General features: G+C 38.8%; 1 protein-coding gene across 2 annotated transcripts in view; it reads right to left on the bottom strand.

Moving 5' to 3' along the window:
- The window catches only part of LOC127574572 (coiled-coil domain-containing protein 178), a 158,259-nt gene that overhangs the window by 110,972 nt on the left and 25,041 nt on the right, over window positions 1–22,246 (bottom strand). For both annotated transcript variants that reach the window (XM_052023676.1, XM_052023677.1), the window contains exon 5: window positions 19,531–19,690. In XM_052023676.1, coding sequence (XP_051879636.1) covers window positions 19,531–19,690 — 160 coding nt within the window. The remainder of the gene's footprint in view (window positions 1–19,530; window positions 19,691–22,246) is intronic.

Genomic DNA, 22,246 nt, shown 5'->3' on the forward strand with positions numbered 1-22,246 from the left:
ATGCAATACTCCACACTTATCAGGATTGAAAGCCATTTGCCAATCCTCAGACTTAGCTGATCCCTGTGTAATCTTTCATAACCTTCTACACCGTCTACAACACCACCTATTTTAGTATCATCCGCATACTTACTAACCATGCCTTGTACATTTACGTCCAAATTGTTTATATAAATTACAAACAACAAAGGTCCTAGCACTTTTGTCAAAACTCTGAGAAATAGATTATCAGGTACTTGGAATTTATTGCTTCTATCTCATCAACTTCTGTAATACTATATTTTTTTTAACTACTACTGACTTCCTTTCTCATTCTCACTAAATCCCCGGATTTTTAGTATTTTTGGCAGATTTTGTTCTTCCTCCATGAAGACAAACACAAGGTAATTGTTTAATTTCTCTGTCATTTCCTTATTCACAATCTACATTACCCTGCCTCTATCTGTAAGGGACATGAATGTACAAATTGAGAGCAGGAGTAAGCCACTTGACCCCTCAAGCCTGCTCCACAATTTAGTAAGATCATAACTGATCTGACTGTAACTTTAGCTCTATATTTGTCTTACCGGGGTAAACATTCACCACCTGGCTTATCAAGAATCTATCTAACTCTGCCTTAAAAATATTCAAAGACACTTCTTTCATCACCATTTGAGGAAAAGAGTTCCAAAGGCTCTTTACTCCCTTAAAGAGAAAAAAAATTGCCTCATTGCCAGCTTAAATGAATGACACTCTATTTTTAAACAGTCACCTGTAGTTCTAGATTCCTGCACAAGAGAAAGCATTCTCTCCACATTCACTTTGTCAAGACCCCTCAGAATCTCAAGTTTTTCAATCGTCCCCTTTTATTATTTTAACCTCCAGTGCATACATGCCTAGCCTGCCCAATTTTTCCCCATATCTTTCTCATTCTAACTACTAGTCTAGATACGTTCTCTGGGTTGTTTCCATCATATTAATATCTATACATGCATAAGGAGAGCAATATTGAACAGAGTACTCCAGACGTGGTATCATCAGTGCCCTATATAACTGAAGCATGAGCTCTACATTCTTGTTTTCAGTTCCCCTAGCAGTAAAGTAGAAATAGCTTTCTTAACTACTTACTGTATCTTCATTTTAGTCTTTTGTAAATCATGTAGGATACCAAGCCAAATCAAACAGCTGGGGGATCTCAGCAGGTCAGGCAGCATCTGTGGAGGGAAGTGGACAGTCGACGTTTTGGGTCAAGATGAAGTTCAAATGAAGAGTCCCAAGCCGAAACGTTGACTGTCCACTTGCCTCCATAGATGCTGCCTGACCCACTGAGTTCCTCCAGCAGTTTAATTTTTGCTCCATATTCCATCATGTGCGGTCGCTTGTATCTCCATGTAGGAAACCGACATCCCTCTGCATCTCAGAATTCTGCAACCTCTCACTATACAGGTGACACATTTCTATTTTTCCCGCCAAAGTGGACAACTGAGTATTTTCTCACATTATATTCCATTTGCTATATCTTTGCCCATCAATTAATTAGCTACATTCCACATTTGCTGGTCTTTTTCTTTTAACATACCCAGAGAAGCTCTTGTAGTCTGTTGTTACGTTTCTCATCAGTTTATTCTCATATTCTATTTTACTAATGGCTCCATCTGAAGTCATTGTTTCTTGGAGGAACAATTACTAGTATCCTGAAAATAAAACCTAAAGGTGCAAATGACAAAATTGAAACTGATGGAAGAAATACCATATCCTAGAAGTAAAAACTAACAAACATAAAAAAAGAGCGTGAAAACAATGTTCCAAGCACTATAACAAAAAGTAGCAACATTTGTTTTTTTAAGATATTAACAAAATGACAATCCATGAAGATGAGGTAGGGGAATATATAAAATAAGCATGTTGAGATTATATTGGAATAAAAGAAATAACAGGTGTTTGAATATTTTCTTTCACTGTTTATAGAGAGTGAAGGAATTCTTCAAAGGCTACGAATAAGTAGGTAGCCACATTGATTAATAAGGAAATGGTTCCTGAGAAGCAGAGGGCACTGGGGAATATCCAGAGCTGAAATAAAATAGTAAGAAATGCTTGGGATGTTCATAACAAATCAGCAATGAAAAATTAGTTCCCTAGATTGGTTGCTTTGACTTCATTGGAAGCTTAGCAGCAACCCTTTTCTATATACAGAAGTTCTACAGAAACTGCAGCAGCTAATAGAGTGAAATTCTTGCAAGGATGTAAGGCTGTACTATGTGCCAGACACTGCACATCTGTCCACAAATGGGGAGTATTTCAATAGTTTTAATGGATGCAAAAATTGTGAACATGATTGGATAGGTTGACATAAACACACTGATTCACTGATCTATATTCTGGATAAGTTGTATTATGCTAAGCTTTGCATTCAATTCACTAGTCTGCAATCCACGTCACGCTATGAAATTTCAAGCCTTGGATGTTTAAAAACATTATCTTTGTTCCTGATTTATACTCTTATCAAACAAGTAAAATTGAAGCCACATTATCATGACAAGATATATTCTGCTATAGCAGAAAATTTATTGTATAGGTTTTTACATCAGCTTTTGTCAGTGAGAATAATAGATTTTTCACTAAAGTAGTAAAAATTTTCTCAAGTGAAGTGAATGTTGATCAAACTAAATACTAGGGGTAAGGAGCTAGAGTTCCTCATCATTTATGATCAGGCACAGGTACATTTGTATTGATCCTAAAGTACGTAGTGACGTTATATAGCATCCAGTGGACCAAAGTCATGCTGTGTCTAAATGTTTGTTTGATAGATGTATGTTTTGTTTGTACATTTGGCTGTAATTAAGATCTGCTGTTCTTACATGTTAATCACTGCCTTCTTGAGCCACAGGTTTCCGGAATAATTTAAAGTCCTTTAATTATCAGTATATTCAAAATCCACTACCTACAGAGACTAGTTGAGGATGAAATAAAGTATTATTGTTGAAACTAAATGTTAACATGTTGATGTCTTCTGTTTCCACTGCAGACTCTGGGATACTGATGCCTTTTTATTGGTACATCAGTTTTGCTCTAAATTGTGCTCCATGTTAAGGTAGTTGGTAATTCTTGAGAAAGTGGGAGAGGCAGCAATCTATCCAACTGTTACTCTACAACTCCACAGAAACATATTTACTCTTTCTAAATACAGTGGTGTCATCTTGAATTTATTTGTTGCTTATATGGGAACATATGAATAATAAATTTAACTTACACTCAGTGGAATGACTACATATAAAACAAGAGTTGGTTCATTTGTCTATTTCCAAACTACATAAACAAATAGTCTCCGTGCATCCCTTGGAGAATGGGTGTTTTACAACTAATATAAAACAGGACTTTCCTATAATTAAATATTGAATCAGTAGTGAGTCATTGTAATAAGTGACCAGACAAAAAATTATATACCATTCTTCAAGGTCCCAGAATATCGCAAAACACTTTGCAGCCAATTGAGTACATATCAAGTTTTGTCACCATTGCAATGAAGGGAACTACAACAACCAATTTCCAAACAGCAAGCTCCCACAAACACCAATAAGATTAAATAATCAGATAACCACATTTGGAGTGTGATGATTTGAGAAATAAATCACTGGAAACTGGGAAAACTCCCTTGGTCTTCCCTTAAATAGCATATATTATGTCCAGTGGAGAGAGCCGTCTGAAAGAAAGCAGTGTTCTCTGTCTACTGCTGTGAAATGTCAGCCTACAATTATGGGGTGAATCTTAAACTGTGGAAGTAGGTGATCTTTGGGGATAGACAAAGGCTTAAATGCTCTGGAAGTGACAATGCATCTGGAAGGTGCCTCAACATGATGAGTTCCATTTGAAACAAGGTGCATCAGTATATGTGCGAGAGGGAAAGACATTTTGCGAATTTAAATTTGTTAACAGCACAATTAAATAGACACAAATGTGAGTTTGGAAGTTTAGTTGAGCTACAGAGGTTTTCAGAGCTTACTGAACTCACCAGCAAAAGCAATGAAACAGAGTGGCACCAGAGGGTAAAAATTCACAAGCAAATCTGTTACAAAGTAGTGTAATCTCACAGCCAGTTTCTTGAGTAGTTTTGTGAAAAACTTTACTGACAATATATGTGGTAGCAGCTAACTTGGGTAAACACTAAAACTGAGTCAATAATCCTAGCAGTTTAGCTTTCAAATTTAGTACATGATCTCCCCTTTGTAGTTCACGAGTCATCATGGATAGTGATTACAAGCTTAGAAGATGGATCCATTAACACCCATTTTTCAAGTGCAAATCACTCCTAAAAGTGATTTAACTAGGGTTAAATTGTGCTAACTGGCTTTGGAGAGCAAAGTTACTTAATTAAAACATGTCAATATCATCTTAAAGAAAACAACATGAGAACTAAGACCTATACAACAAGAGATCTCACTGTAGACACAAGAGACTGAAGATGCTGGAATCTGGAGCAAAATAAATCAGACTGCTGCAGAGGGTCAAGCAGAATCTGCAGTGAAATGGACAGTTGACGTATTGGGTCAAGACCAGTCATCTGGACTGAAAGAGTAGAGGGGTAGCCAGTATAAAGAGATGAGGGGAAGGGGTGGGTCAAAAGCTGGCAAGTGATAGGCGAATCCAGGTGAGGGGGGTGATTGACAGATGGAGGAGGGAAGGGTGGAGATAGCGACAGTGGCTGGGAGGTGATAGGTGGAGGCAACAAAGGACTGCAGATGATGGAATCTCACAGGAAAGGAAGGTGGAGCATGGAACCAAATAAGGGAGATGGGGTAGGCAGTTGGAAACAGTGGGGAGAGAGGAAAGTGAGAGGAGTGTGTGGGTGACAGGCAGATGGAAAGAAATTGGGTGATGGGGCAGCGTTGGATGTGTGTCGGAGGAACTGGGTAGACCAGGAGGAGAGAGAAAGGAACAGAGGGAGAACAGGTTACCTGAAATTGGATAATTCAATGTTCATGCCATTGGGTTGTAGACTATCCAGGTGGTATATGAAGTACTGTTCTTCTAAAAATGTCATTGAGCAAGTTATCAGCAACTGAAGATGTGTTTCAGTGCCTTAACAGATTTGGAGGCAGACATTAATATGCATCAACTCGGGTATGATGGAAAGGTACAGGTGTGCTGTGCTCCAGTCTTCATCACAGCCTTGCTCTAAACATGGACCAGACAGCTGAATTCCAGAAATGAAAGGAACTGCCATTGACATCAAGTCAGCAATTGACTGACACTGACATCAAAGTGCTCTGATAAAACTGAAGTTAATGGGCACCAAGAGGAAATCACTCCAAAGATTCAAGTCAAGTTTGAAACAAAGGAAGATGGTTGTGGCTGTTGGAGTTCAACCTTCCAGCCAACGACAGTACTGCAGGAGTTCTTCATGGCTATCTCCTGGACTCAACCATCTTCAGCTATTTCATCAATTGCCTTCTTTCCATCATATGATCAGAACTGGGGATGTTGGCTGATGATTACACACAGCTCAATTTCATTTTCAACTTTTCAGTAGCTGAAGCAGTTCACACCTGCATGCATTAAGATCTTGACAATGTTCAGGTATGGGCTGAGAAGTGACAAGTAACATTAGCACCACAAAGCTACCAAGCAATGACCAACTCCAACAAGTAGTCTAACCACCTACCATTGACATTTGATGATACTACCATAGCCAAGTCCTTATTATCAACATCCTGTGGGTCATTATTAACCAAAAACACAACTGAACCAGCTGCATAAATACCATGACTACAAAAGCAGGTTAGAGACTGGGTATCCTCAGCTCCTTTCTACCATCTATAAGGCACAAATGGGGAGTGTGATAGAACACTCCTCACTTTCCTGGGTGAGTGCAGCTCCAACAACAGGAAGCTCAACCTCATCCAGGATAAGGCAACCCACTTGACTGGTATCCCTTTCATCATTCCCTCCACCATGAGTGCAGAGTGGCTGCAGTGTGACCATCTAGAAAAGGCACTTGTCTAGGCTACTCCTCCCAAACCCCACCAAGAAGGACAAGGGCTTCAGGTGCACAGGAACGCCATCTCCTGCATGTTCTCCTCCAAATTACATACAATTTTCACTCAGAAATATATTGTCATTCCTTCATCATCCCTAACTTATGGAAGTATCCTTCCAACAACACCACGGGAGTACCTTCACCAGAAGGACTGCTGTGGTTTAAGAAGGTGCTCCACCACCATCTTCTCATGGGTATTTAGGAATGGGCAATAATTGTTGGCCTTGTTAGAAATGTCCAAATTCCAAACAAATGAATTAAATAAAAAACCTTATTCGGCATGAATCAAAAATGTACATGACCAAAAGACAGTGGAAACAATCAAGAGCTATAACAGAAACTTAACACTCTAATATTGTATCAGCATCTCCTTTCTAACCACAGCTCTGGACTCTTTTTAGATAAAGATAAGATAAGATATCTTTATTAGTCACATGTACATTGAAACACAGTGAAATGCATCTTTTTTGTGTAGTGTTCTGGGGGCAGCCCGCAAGTGTCGCCATGCTCCCGGCGCCAACATAGCATGCCCACAACTTCCTAACCCGTATGCCTTTGGAATGTGGGAGGAAACCCACGCAGACATGGGGAGAACGTACAAACTCCTTACAGACAGCGGCTGGAATTGAACCCAGATCGCTGGCAGTGTAATAGCGTTACACTAACCTTCTATGTGGCGCAACACCTGTGGCTTCAGGAGATGTACACACAGATTAGCTATAACTCTGTTCAATCTACTGAGATACTCCTTATTGATATCCTCAGTGTTTTATAGCCTTTGATGACCCACTTTAGACTGCTCCATCTGTACCCACGTCTCTGCCTTAGCCATCAAGACACAAAATGGCACGTGTTACTGACTGGGAGTAGATGGAGGTAGAGGTAGGAGGAGGGGTAGGGGTGCTGGCTTGTGAGGAGTGAAAGCATCTTGAACAAAGTCCCCACTTCCTGCTTACTCTATCAGCCCTCTTACATTCTGCAGAGTCCTCCAAATTCACTGGAAAATCTAGGGAATCAATATCAGTGTTCTCTCCCAGGGAGACATCCCAGCAAAGAGCACCTAATTACACCTGTCAGTTCCATTGGACAAGCCATGTCACTTGCATGTCTGACATCAGATTCCAAGAAAAATACCCTATTCCATGTTCTGTCACAGGTAGCGATTACCAGATGAAAAGATTAAAGGATGTGCTCAAAACCTCCTTGAAAAAAATGCACCATCCCCTCTTACTCTTAGGAATTTCTGGTCCATGACTGCTCAAAGTGGAGAAGGAGCTTTCAAATGGTACTGAAAAAAATCAAGTCCATACATTGGGAGCAGATAGAAGCCCTGCATAAAAGGCAGAAGTACAGACTATCCACCCACCTGCCCTGACAGGCATTTCCAGTTCTGTCTGTGGAAAAGTTTGTGGGTTTCATGTCGGCTCATCTGTCACCTCAGAATCCAAAAAACTGGAGTGGAAGCATCATCCTCAATTCTGAGAGATTACTTAAGAAAAAGGTAGAGTGTAGGACCAGGTTTAAAAGCACAGAATAACAGGATGTAGGTAATACACACATCTGGATATAGGTGAACGTTGTTTTTTTTCATCTTTCTTAATTTAACAAAGTAATTAAACAGTATGTGACTCTGAATCCAGGAGTGTAGTACGGTGCTTTTGTTACTCACTTCTATGGCAATTTCCAAACCTGTAGTCTTCATTGTGCTCATAGAATTCTAGCAAGCTTGGTGATATCCCTGCATGCCCTTTCAGTTCCCAGCATGACTGAATGAGGGTTATTAAACAGAAAGAAGTAACAAACAATCTGCTGGAGGAACCCAGGGGATTGAGCAGCAAAGAGGTAACCCTTGCTTGAACTCCATATTCTATCTTCCCTCTGTTTTGCACCTTGTTCTAGAATCCACACTGCCCCATTAAATAGTGTAACTAAAATTGAGTGCTCTATGTTCCCAGCATGCCCAGATAACCTAATTAGATGGGAAACTAAGAGGTAGTATATTAATCTAGTATGTAGGTTAAAATGCCACTGACCAAAGTGTTGCAAAGTGTTCCCATTTCAATAGCCCTTTCTAACCAAACCAACCGCTATCAGCACCAATACCACAACTACTACTAGTTTATTGGAAAACTAAAATTCAGTCCTTCACAAAATCGAATACTTCTAGAGTAGGACTTGGCCGTATGACCCAATTCAGAGCCAAGAATGCAGGTGCTGAGCAGGGCATTTATTTGCAAAAATTTTGCCCAGCTAATGAGAGATTTATTATTTTTATCTAACAGTGAAATAGAAGCTGTTCAATCCTATTGAAGTCTTTAGCTAATACATAGATGAATCCTATGATATAGGAGTTTGATGCAATTTACTCCTCAATGACATAGTAGAACTGAAAAATATAATTCAAGTATTAAACTTGATTTTAGATCTAATTCCATCAGGAAAATTCTTGTTTGTTGCAATAGCTAGCAGAGCAAATAGTACATGTTTTTTTCTTAAAACTACTTAAATGGATATCTCTGGCAAAAAAAAAATCCCTTCCATTCACAATGTAGATGATAACCTCTTAATGACTGCTATGTTGTAAAACCATTTAACAGCTTGTGGATAGAAGAATTTACAAACCAAGCTAATAGCTTCCAACTTAATGAACAGATTGGGAAATAACCAATTTAAAGAAATACTAGTAGATCTCCTATGATGTAGCTGATGGGTAACCAAAAAAATAGTAGCAGCTTCTGATGCATACCACGATCCTGCTGCAGTGCAAATGCAACAGCATTGCTAATGTATTGCAGCAATTTATCACAGATACCTGTAAGTCCTGAAATTTAAGACAAAACTACACTGTCAGAATCAAAGCAAATTCAAATATCTTTAAGGATCTAGAAATTTTGGGTGGACTATGTGGAAAGGGGGATGGGAAATCAGGGTAATAGGTGAGAAGTGGAAAATACTTGGAAGTAATTGGCTGCAGATTCAACAATAAGAAATACAATCTACCACTGTTGCTGCTGCTTGAGGGGCAAGATGGATGATAATGGAAGCCAGGTAAAAGAAGCCTGAGGAAGTTAAATCTGGATGTCCTTTAACAGGGTTAGTGACCAGATCATTTTGTAATTGGAAGCCAGAGATGAGCTAGAAATGTAACATGAACATGAAAATATGAGGCTGTGACAACATTTCACTTACATAAGAACATTTTAAAAGTGAAGCAGGGGTGGGCTTTTCAGCTCCATGTGTCTGCTCCATGCTTCAGTAAGGTCAGGGTGAACTTTTATTTCAGCACCACTTTCCTGCAGTAACCCCCGACACCTCAATCTATCGATCTCTATCTTGAGGTTGATAGATTGAGGTACCTATCATAAGATCAGCCAACATTACTCTCTGCTTCTGCTGACCTTTACTCTCACTGTGTCAGAGAAATTAGTAATAATAGTGGGATCTGATAATAGAGAATGGTCGCTAAATAGAAGTTAACCCTTAATCTTTGGAGCCCCAGATCTTTGGAGTTAAGGCTAGAGTCCTGGATGAAATGAAATCTGGAATATTGTTTGAGATTAATACTTAATGAGTTGAGTAGAGAGCATTCTATCACACTCCTAATTTGTGCCTTGTAAATGGTGCTGAGGACATTTGTATTGGCATTGGTTTACTATTGTCACATGTACCAAGATACAGTGAAAAGCTTTTGTTTGCGTGCCATCCAGACAGATCATGCCATACCTAAATATATCAAGGAAGTAAAAAGGAAAACAGAATGCAGAATATAGTGTTGCAGTTACAGAGAAAGCACAGTGCAGATAGACACAAAAAGTGCAAAGGCCATGACGAGGTAGATTGGGAGATCAAGAGTTCATCTTTTAGCGTATGAGAGGTCTGTACAAGAGTCTGATATCAGCGGGTTAGAAGCTGTCCTTGAGTATCCTTACAGAATCCTAATTCTTACTGCTCAAATCGACACAGCGTTGTGAGTGGTCCACTTAAACTTCTGGACCATGGTGACCTACGGGATGTCAATGTTAGGGGTTTATGCAAAATTAATGCCATTTAAAAACATGGGGAAATAGCTAGATTCCCTCTTGTTGGAAATGGTCGTGGTCTCACACTTGTCAATCAAGTACTTTATTTGATATTCAACAGACATGCCTGAATGATGATCAGGATGTGATGCATGCAGAGCTGGATTGCTTCATTCTCTGAGGAGTTAGACTTGGAAGTAGAATCTCTTTACATAAAGTTCAATGTCATCAGTCACTCCCTGACTCCCTGAAATGGAATCAATGCTGACTCCTTCCCTCTTGCTCCTTCTCTTCTCCTCTTCCTGCTCCTCTAGAGCCTGCTCCCCAAATGCTGATAAAGGATGAACTTGTAAAACTGGCAACAGGCAACAACAAATCTGACATCCACTTTGATCGATACTTCAAGTGCTTAGGTTCAGGCAATGGAAGCATTGATTCAGGATGTCAATGTTTGGCTTGAAGAGTCCAGCTAGCAACAGGACTCTTATAATAGTGAATTAAAGAATTGTGGTGTAAGAAATCTGAAATAAAAGAATGTCTCAGGTCATCTCTGAGAATAGAGCCTCGATTACTTCTCCAATGTAAGTGTGCTACAAACTGAGAAATACTGCTGATGACTCAAATGTCATCCTGGAATAAATTGAAGGCATAGCAATAGCAACAGTGACCTTCAGTGCAGATCTGCCCCTTCTCTGAAGATGCAGGTATAATGACATGAGAAGGAATTTCTTATTCCAAGGCGTTGTGGACCTGTGGAATTCTTTACCCCGGACGGCTGTGAATTTGAAGTCATTAAGTATATTTAAGGCTGACAAAGATAGACTTTTGGAGTTTGAGGGAATCAAAGATTATGGGAATCAGGAAATAAAGTGAAGTTGAGGCCAAAGATCAAACCAGCTCTGATCTTAACAACTAGTTAAGCAGCTATGAGGGATTTTTTATGATTACTCCTTTAAGGCCTTTCAAATTCCAATGTCATCCAAAATGCAAATCTATTCTACCAACTGTGGAACAGGAATGCTGAGAATAGAGAAAATAATTTAAGTAATTGTAAAAATCACTTTTGTGTACCATTTATTGAAGCTGTGGCTGAAAAGATAATGATACCCATAACATTGCAAACTTGTGGCAATGACATCACTTCCAGGTTGATACTACAATGTATTTCATACATCCATAGGAGAAAGAATCTCATTAAATTTCCATTAATTGTTTCAAAGAAATACGTGCTCTACTTACTGAATTTAATACATAAACACTTTGTCCCTCAGTCATATGAACCATATTCCATTAGTCATTGCCAGAAATTCTTCACAGTGTATATTAACCAGTAATGTATTTAAAATTAAAAATAGTCTACAAGTATCTGCACCTTTAATATTTTAAATAATTTGATTAATAACAAAAGGTTGAAAGTAAATTAGACTTGTCTACAGTGAACATCCAACAGAATGGCAATGATAATCTCAATCGGATTTTAGTTTTATAATTTGAAAAGTGATATGTCCTTGACATTGAACACCAACAACAAAAAGAACAGTTATTGCTATAAAAAATGCTTTCTGTATTTAGCAGATTTCTTTAATTTTGCATTTCATAACTGCATTCATATTGTGCAGTGTCTAGATTTCTGCAGTACCATAATCCGTTATATAACCATCCGCATAAAAAGTGAATAAAATTCTTCACAAGTATAGGGTTCTGGCATTAACATCCCCTAACTGTAGAATTGTTCACTCTCAAATCTTTTGCACTTCAATAACCCATTTAAAGTTGTTGCACAGAGATATCTGGTGGATTGAGCTTCACTGCCTCTTCATCTTTTGAACTAATGTATTCTTGATCACCGTTTAATGAAACTATATACCACATGGAGTTTCCACATTAGATAAGCAATGTGACTCTCTCATCAAGCAAGTAGCTGTGGCTGTTAGTAATCTTTCAGATTCAGAGTTTGAGACTAGCAGGCTTCTTGATTTAAATAAACCCTTTTTAACTATAAAAAATTGACATGACAGTATTACCAAAAAAATCATTTAAAATTTTTATGTTGCTAAGTATTCTAGTTGCTGTGAAAAAGCAAAACATGCATTGAAAATATAAAACATTAACTGGTCACTGAGGGGATCCAATTTACAGCCTGTGGAGACAACTCACATGGCTCACTGACACTGGCATTATCAGGTTTGTGGAGGGCACTCACCACAGCTAAATGCCATAAGGCAACAGAGATTTTCTACTGATGCAAATAAAGATATTTATTCCTCAACCACAGTTTAATATTGTCCCTGTTTACAGCTTATATGTATCTATGGACACAGTCTATGCCCAGAAACAGAGAAAGACACTTCTTATTTCATGAAAGTCATTACTAACCTTTAAAGGCGAAAACACTATTGTACATGCACAGAAATATAAAGAACTATCACAATTTTATTTATTTAGTAAATGCTGTGATATTAGTCCAATTTTATGAATTAACTCCGTTCCACTGCTATCACATTAGAAAATTGAATTTGACTGGGAGTCCTCAAATCTTAACAGTGATTGAAAGTTACACTCCAGCTTTCTTTAAATAGTGTGCTTCACTAGTTTAGTCAGGTTCTTTCAAGGAAGAAGGGAAAAAACTGTCATGCACTTCATCCACTGTTCAAGCATGTCTCTTTATGAATCAATTATGGCTCATCCATATATATGTTATATGAGCTCAACCATCTGTTTTTTCTGGGAAAGATAATATGTGGAAATAATACTGGAATGATAGAGGAATGGAATGATAAAAGAACTAAAATTATATATAAACAAATAGATAAATAGTTAAATATTTTCTGCAGGTTTCTGAACATTCTTCCCCAAAACCGACTGTATTTCTACATTAGATGGCCAATGAATCACTGTATTTCTTTACACCCATTCCAGTGTAAATCTAATAGCCACACACATAATGGGGCAGGAATTCATGTTCCACAAATATCAGCAAGTGCATTTTGGCAAATCATAAGCGACAGTTTCCTGAGATCTATTCTTTCATGCTGCATCCACATAAGAACATTAGTTCATATAATCAATCACCTGATATTTATCATTTGTGAAAATTGAGCACAGGAGAAGGTGTGATTATTGACTGTCAGAAACTCTAAATGGGTAATTCTATTATCTTCAATTACTTTCTATAACTAGTTGCTATTGGGCAATAACAAGTTTGCAACAAAAGCAAATTATCAAAACATGCCGATGCTAAACAGTTCTTCTGGAGATTCAGTGGGCTAATCCATTGTCCACCACAACATAGACTAGTTCAAGTCCAAGTTCAATTCCTAGATTGGGTATAAAGTAATTCTGTTGGGGCAGCAGAAGGTGTTTCTGCCACAATCCTCAGCGCTACTGGATTAACAAAGAGAAAAATAAGACAGTTATCTGTTCCTGATCACTGATCTGTGATCTATAGTGAAAAAATACTTGAGTATAAGCAACACTTGCTCAACTGTGATATTCAATGAATAGCCTCCCCATACTCTCATCTCTATGATCGTAAGTAGGAGGTGCTTCTGGTATGGCTTAATTCTTCAGGAGAGCGGCAGTGCAGGAAATGGAAAGAAAGGCTGCTGCTTTATATACATTAGCAAGAGTACAGAATTTCCCTCCAACATTGAGTTTTTCTTCTTTTTTATAAATATATAAAGGAAAAAGTACCCTGGAGTCTTGCAATTACATAGATTTATACATAATTTACAGAACAGAAACAAATAATTTGGCCAAACTGGTCTATCCCATCATTTGTGCTCTGCTTGTGCCTCTTCCGACCCTATTTCAAGCTGACATTATCAGCCAACTGTTACTACAGAGTGACATGGACCTACCACTTATACTCACCACCTATATTCTCCACTCCTCCAAAATTAACTTAGCCAAATCAGGAAGACTGACCCCAATAGCTCAGATGGTCTCAGTGCTGAATGATGAAGCAAGGCATTGAATAATGAAATGGATGTGGGTGAGCCAGAAGAAACCCATCCTTGGGTGGATTTTGACAGCTGACAAGATCCTATCCTAGCTTTGCCATGTGTCAAAGTTGTCAATGTTTTTCAACATTTGTGAATGTTTTGAAGTAATTCTTTTAAAATTATCTATCTTCACTATTCTCTGTGCTGTGATGCCCTTTTTTGAGGCTGTTATTCGGTTGTGGACTTAAAACACTGAAAATGTCCCTTATACTTAATCCAACTACTGACAACCTATCTCCTTCTCAATTGTACCTTTTCCTGCTGATTTACCAGTTACTATTTTTGTGTAAGCTTGCAAACTTTGTTTCTGCCTCCCCCATAACCCACTTCCTATAACACAACTTTACCCCACATATCCAAGAATGCAACCCTAGCAGCAAATCAACATTGTTGATGGCAACTATCATTCAATTTCACACTTCAACACCAGCTTAGATTCTGGCATAGTGTATATGACAGAGGCAGGATTGCACATGATTAATAGAAAGAAAAGCATAGGTACCAGCTTCCTGGAGAGGAAGGTCACATTTGATTGCTGGTGTAGGTTCCTTACATTCTTATTTCGATGGGGCAAGCCACAGGAGTAGGTTGATGGGTATTCACAATTAGATCCTTGGAGTACTAGGGAGCCTGCTGGAAAGCCTGTTTGAGAATCGTTATGTATCCCATTTACACACAGTCAGACCCCAATCACAATGCAGCATGTGATGTCTGATGTTGCAGCACAAGTCAGAGTACCCACCATCAAAATGCTGCTGCAAAAGCTCAAGCAAGCTCAGATTATTTCTACAATGATTGTCGATTACAAAGGGATTTGCAAGATGACATAACACTTCAGCAAATTATCCCCAGTGGAATGATTGTGGCTTCATGAACCATGAACCTGATGTCCTGTCTTCTTAAGAAAATTGTTCTTCTTGAAGTTGTCAATGGCACACTGCACCATGGGGAAAGATGTAATCCTAGCAAAACCATGTGCTGATTTCTGATAAGGGAGGATGAAATGTAGATAGGTTTCTTAGATGAGAAAACATTGCTACCCTCTGTTACCCAATTGTGGATGCCAAACATTTCCTTTTGCAGTCTGGACTGAGCCAGACGATTGAAAGTTGATTGTCTTGACTACATTGACAAATGGCAAATTGGTCCTTGTCGAACACAGAGATTACAGTTGTGGCTGCAGCAGGTGGCATATTACAGTGAAGATGTCCTTATGGAAGCCCAAACATCTCACACATAGTTCCTCATTGAGGTTCAAATAGAAGACATGAGCAAATCTGCTGAGAGGCTTTCTCTATTTTACCTACTCCATCTTCTAGCATCTTGTCCTGTTCTGCATGTTGTCTGATCTCCAATATGCTGATTTTCAAAGAGAATGCCTTCTAGTGCACTCATGACTGCCAGTATGTTTTGGCAGGAACCTTAATTTAGAAAAAAAAAGGCTTTTTGCACCTGCCACTCTGCTCAAAATAGACATCTGCTAATTGCTGTAACAGAAAGCACCAAGCAGTAATGGCAAGATCTAAATAGCCTTTCTGATAATGGTGGTAAGAGGCTTTTCTTGCTGCTTAGCCCATGTTCAGATGTTTAGCAGAGGGCATGAGCTAGAGTATTAACTTCAAAATCATCTATTTATTCATATAATTATTTCTATTTATTTATTTATTAGTCACATGTACATCGAAACACACAGTGAAATGCATCTTTTTGCATTAACAACCAACAAAGTCTGGGAATGAGCTGGGGGCAGAAGTGTCGCCAAGCTTCTGGCACCAACATAGCATGCCCAGTACTTCCTAACCCGAACGTCTTTTGGAATGTGGGAGGAAACAGGAGCACCCAGAGGAAACCCACACAGCCATGGGGAGAACATACAAACTCCTTACAGACAGTGGCAGAATTGAACCCAGGTTGCTGGCACTGTAATAGTGTTACGCTAACCACTACACTACTGTGCCGCCCAATATTTGTCGTGGTGTGCCTATTCCCCCACACTTCCGCAAGATGAACAATGGGTGCCCACCATTACGAATTTCATGTTAAGTGTGTTCCTCCTCTACAATAACCAAAAGTAAGATGGAAAAAAGCATATCATTAGTACCTTACTCCAAAAAAATTGAAATTCAAGTGCAACATTTGCTTAATAAAAATATAAAGAACTTAATATGAATTGTTGACTCAAGAGACTGCAGATGCTGGAATCTGGAGGAACACTAAAGGTGCTGGAGGAATTCAGTGGGTCAGGCAGCATCTATGGAGAGAAACAGACAGTCGACATTTTGGATGAAGACCCTTCATCTGGACTGGAAGCCAGAAGAAAGGGGAGATGGCCAGTATAAAGAGGTGGAGGGATGGGGTGGAGCAAGAACTAACTGGTGCTAGGTGGATCCAGGTGAGGGAGGTGATAGGCAGATCCAGGTGAGGGAGGTGATAGGCAGATGAGGGCGGGAATGATGTCTGAAGCTGGTAGGTGATAGGTGGAAGTGACAAAGGGGTGAAGATGATAGAATCTAATAGGAGAGGATGGTGGGGCAAGGAATTGAGGGAGGGAGGGGGTATGGGAACCAGTGGGAGTGTTGTGATGGGCAGATGGAAAGTGAGAGGGTGGGGGGGGGTAAGACATTGGGTGATGAAGCCCATTTGAATCAGGAGGAGAAAGAAAAAGAAGAAAAAGGGGAAAAGGAACAAAGGGGGAGCAGTTACTAGAAGTTTGAGAATTCAGTGTTCATGCTGCCACATTGGAGACTGCCCAGCGGAACACAAGGTTCCTCTAATTTTCATTTGGCTTTGACCTGGCAGTGGAGGAGACCGTGGACAGACATGTCAGTGTGGGAATGTGAAGTGGAATTGAAATGGCTGGCCACCAGGAGATCCCAGCTGGCATGGTGTGGAGGAGTGGAAGTGCTCTTCGAAGTGGCAAACATCCCTATGTCTTTCCCCTCCCCCCCCTCCATCTGTCCATAACCCACATTTCTCCCACCAGTTCCCCTCCCCACTCCCTCCCTTTATTCCATGCTCCACCGTCCCCTCCTATCATATTCCATCATCTTCAGCCCTTTATCACTTCCAGCTATCGCCTCCCAGCTTCTGACATCATTCTCACCTTCATCCGTCTATCACCCCCTCACCTGCATCCACCTATCACCTACTAGTTCCTTCTCCACCCCTACCCCCCACCTCTTTATACTGGCCATCTCTCCTTTCTTCCAGTCCAGATGAAGGGTCTCAACCCAAAATGTCGACTGTCCACTTCCCTCCATAGATGCTGCCTGATCTGCTGAGTTCCTCCAGTTGAATTCTTACATTTTATCGCAATGGAGCAAATTGATTTATGGATATACAAGATATAATTTAGGCTTAAGTGAGTAACGCATGGCTTGCACTGTCTAATTCTGCCCATTATTCCCAACCTGAATGAATATAAGGGTGGGCCAATTCCAATTCAGATTGTTCATCTTCCTTAAACTTCACCTTCAGTACTTTGCTGCAAAGCTTACCCAAAATTAGCAACCTGATAAAATAGGGAACTACTCTATATTCTTGTGAGCTCATGTACAAATGTGATCTCATGCAATCTAATTGCTAATATATTGCAAAACAGTTGCTAACTGTCAATGAGAGATAGATGTTAACTGTGGTTAAAAGAGGTGATTTTTACTAAGCCTGAATAAACACTCAAAACGATGGCAAAAGCTGTTTCTACTTACCAAATTTCCATCAAAGAATAGCAAAATAAGACAAAAACAAAACTGTAGTTGCTACAAAATGCTACCTTCCACCAGTTAGTTAACAAAATGCACATACCATATGTATTACCATGGCATGCTGAACAGGGTTAGTTTATCTCTAAAAGATCACTGTATGAAGCTACAGTGCATCAGCCCATAAGGAAGCTTGTTTGACAATGCATATTTAATTAACTAATATTAGGTGCCTCACTGTGGGCAAGTTACAAAGATGAGAGTGACATCGTAGAAAATTGAAAATAGTTTTGTCCAGAATTTGAAGAAAGAGATAACCTAAAAAGAGATAATTAGCTGATCATCCTCAACTAGACATGTTGCCTGTGGCCCTTATCCACCCGCACTTACCTCTTCCAGATGGAGAGGGCTAAAGAAGCTGATCCCTCATACCTGAGAGGCATCCACAAACTTTGTGGACTTAGTGTGTTAGATAATGTATTCTGAGGCCCAACCTCCAGAATGCATTGATAGATTATAACATTTAAGAACTATTACTGGATGTGTATTTGAAGAGTAATAATGTGCAAGACTGTGGGCCCAGTGCTGAAAGGTGAGATTAACCTGGATAGCTCTTTTTTTGATTAGCATGGACATTATAGGTCCTATTGCCTCCTGTATTATATATTTTCTATAATTCAATATTCAATAGATTTAAATAATTTTAAAAATAAAAATTCTTTAAAAAGTTCAAAAATCAGATACATTAAAACTGGCAAATGATTAAAATTATTAAAATAAAGTAAAATAACAAGAACTTACTTGCTTTCAACTTTTTCACCAGTCCATCTTGACATAAAGCAAGAGACTAGATGTGAACTGGGCTCAATGATTAGTCCAGGAATGGAACAGATAATCAGATGCACCAGCATCAGTCTATCAAGGCAACTCATACTTCGGCATTTGACCACCCAAGCACAGAAGTATCCGGAAACTTAAATGTCTGATAGCCAGCTGTTCTCTGCAAAACCACCAGCTATGTACGGCACAGCAGTACAGCCACAGCCTTACGGATAAAGTGACCTGGATTCAACTCTGATCTCCAGCACTGTCCATCTGGAGTTTACACATTCTTTAATACGACCACATGGATTTCCTCTGGGTGCTCCAGTTTCCACCCAAATCCTAAAGGCATGTGAGTTGGTTGATTAATTGCCAATTGTAAATTACCCACAGGGCGTCGGTGAGTGGTTGAATCTGGAGGGAGTTGATGGGAATGTGGGGAGAATAAAATTAGATTATGGTAAGGTTAGTATAAATGGGTGTCTGATGGTCAGTGAGATACAATGGGCCAAGGTCCTATTTCCAAACTGAATGACTTTACGATTCTATTCTCCAGCACAATTCAGCCTAATAATCTAGGTTTCTTGTATTTGTTTGCACAGGCAAAGTAGAAACAAGAAAATGCATAATAGTATTAGTGCACTTGAATTATGTACCTACACTGATAGTTCTATAATTTTATAGTAGTTCATTTTTATAAAAAAACTTTCACATTTATTAAGGATCACTGAAAGCAACAAGGCCTGTGTAATAATGTTTATGCTATCATTTCAAACCACATTCTGATTTTTCTGACCATTGAACCCTACATTAAAACTGATACTAAAATTCAATGCTTTACAAATAAAAGCTCTTTTTTTTTAAGAAAAACAATTGTTTCCATCTCCAATATACTTTTACATAAAAACAACACAGTACTTAACACAAATGGAACAACTGACAATTGATTTAACTCAATCATCTGTACTTACTCTTACTTCTTTTCGTTCCTCTCTTCTTTCCTGAAGCAACTTCCAGTCCTTTTCCTCCATAAGTGCCCACCTTTTTTTAGCTATTGCAAGTTCAGACTTAAGATTGGTGATGAGGTTTGTCGCATTGTTGTGCTTGAACTCTACCAGATCTCGAACTGGCCTTGAAGAAATAGATATATTAACATAAATAAGACTGAAACAATAATGATATAGGAAATCAAAACCTTTGCAGACATTTATTTCAGATTCTAAAGTGGAACATTATAGCCTAAATGCCTTTAAAGACTCTTCTGATGATATTCTGTTTATACTTTATAGATTCCAACAAAGTTACACACAATTGTTGAACAGTATGGACAAAAGAGACAAACACATAAAGTAAGTATAAAATAACATGAAACATAAGGAGAATAAAATTGGTATTTGCTAATAGTGTGAAACAACCATTGCAAATCAGTAAAGAAAATCAGATACAGTATGTGGTAAAAAAGAGTTTCCCAGTTCACTATTCTCTTTGGCACCACCAGTGAAAACTAATTTATCTACCAAAGGTTTGGCTTAACAGAATACTGTTGCCAAAACCAATCCCATTATATTTTTGTAAGTTAATAAAATAAACAAAAGAATGTTGTGCTTCCTGTAATTTTAATATTCCAAAATTTTTGGGAAAATATTGAGTAAGATCACTTAGCAATCTGGATCTAATCTGTCTTTTATCTCGCCAAGTAGTACTTGGTGCTGAATCTAAGTGCCTAAAATGGAAAGGAGTTTCATTTTGCAGGGTTAACATTCCTCACTTCCATGAACAAAAAAATTAATCACCATTTATTTTAAAATGTAAAGGTTTTCCCTAAGTAATATCAAGTCCTGTTACGATATACATTATAGCAATTGGAACCTGAGAAATACACTTTCATTATAGTGCACTTCAGCAAGATTTGATTAAATGGTCTCGTCATTGTCTTTTGAATTGTGTGCAATATTACACAATGGATCTTGTTTAAAGATGAAATGTATAAAGTTACTTATATCATGATATTCTTATTTATACTTAAAGTAACACTATCTTCACATGAAAAAGAGTTGTAATTTTTTTTCATTTACCTAGCGAGAACAGCTAGAAGAACCAAATGTTATTTGTAGTGTAAAACCATCATTCTGATGGTGATGACAGATTAATAAAAAGTTGCTACAACGTGACCTTGTGTGTATGTGGCAGCAGTACATCAAGGCAAACACACATAGCTCTATACAGGCGTCCACCACATTACAGAGGGGTTGCATTCCTAGAAAACAGTCCATATTGCAATTTTCTGTAACACAAATCCCCTTTCCCCATTGAATCGCATGTTTTAAGCAAGATGAATTCCTACAGATGTTTTTCTCTCACATTAAGCAATTTTATCAGTGATGACAAAATTAACCCACCGCCATTATTTAACAGCTGAGGCCAACATTAGACTCGAGGGATGGACAAGGCTCATTTGAAAGAAACAAGTTTTATCAATTTTTATTTTTAGTCATTCAATACTGTGGGGCCATAAGATTTGGATATGACGTCACTGCATCGATTGGGTTGGCAGACACAGCTGAGACTCTCCTTTGCCATGCCCTCTCCAGTCCAAGGACTTGTGAACAGATGTCTCAGACTGCCATGTTCTTCATATGTGAGGCATTTTCTCTGCTGAGCAAGGCTCATGGATGAGGAAAGAGTTTAGGAAATTGGGATATCAGGGAAAGGGATGGGATTTGTGAATCGAGGTTCATGGAAAAAAGGCGGTTTAGGAGTTCATGGAGGTAACGGGTTAAAGTGCGGTGAGTAAGTGGAAGTGGAGTAAAGGCTGAGGGAACACATTAAGGAGCTCGCCATGGCCACTGCAGCTCCCCACAATGCAGTGCGTCAGAGGAAATGCCTTGCAGATGAAGAGCACAATAGCGCTGCACTCTGAGATGTCTATTCAAATGTCCTCGGACAGGAGAGGGCGTGGCAAAAGAGGGATTGAGCTGTGACTGCCAACCTAATGAACACGGTGACGTTATATTCAAATCTTATTGCCCCACAGTATTGAGTGACTATAAATAAAAAGTGACAAAATTTATTGTTGCTTTTGTATTTTGTGTTTATTTTTTCCCCCACAAAAATTCTGTAAAAGCAAATTTTATTCCAAAGTTTTGGGTAGTGATTTAAGAATTCCATAAAGGTGAATTTCCAAATTGGAAACAGGCTATGTCTCAGTAACTCTAAGATTCAGTATATCAAACTTAGAAGGGAGTATTTCATTAAATGCAAAAGAAAAGATAACAGTTTCAAGATAATATTCTACTTGCTGTGGCTTTCTCCACAATGGCAGGCTAAATCTTTGGCAGTTCCATTCTAAACAATGTTGTACCAACAAAGTGAGACCAGTTGGCCAAATGATACAATCCTTAAAGTGATACCAACCAATATAACATACACCACATTCATTTCAGGGGCTCTCCGAGGAATTTAGGTCTAGATTTCCAATTTGTATTTAACTTTTTTTGTTGTTCATCTTTTTAAGAAGTATCAAACCTTGCCAAAAATCTTTGTATCCTCTCTAGCCATAAGTGAAGTCCCAGAGAATCGGAGAGTAGCCAAAGTTGTTCCTTTGTTTAAGAAGAACAGTAGGGATAATCCAGGAAGGTATAGGCCAGTGAGCCTCAGAAAGCTATTGGAAATGTTTCTCGGGGATAG

Source organism: Pristis pectinata, chromosome 9 (assembly GCF_009764475.1).
Source record: "Pristis pectinata isolate sPriPec2 chromosome 9, sPriPec2.1.pri, whole genome shotgun sequence".
NCBI lineage: Eukaryota > Metazoa > Chordata > Chondrichthyes > Rhinopristiformes > Pristidae > Pristis > Pristis pectinata.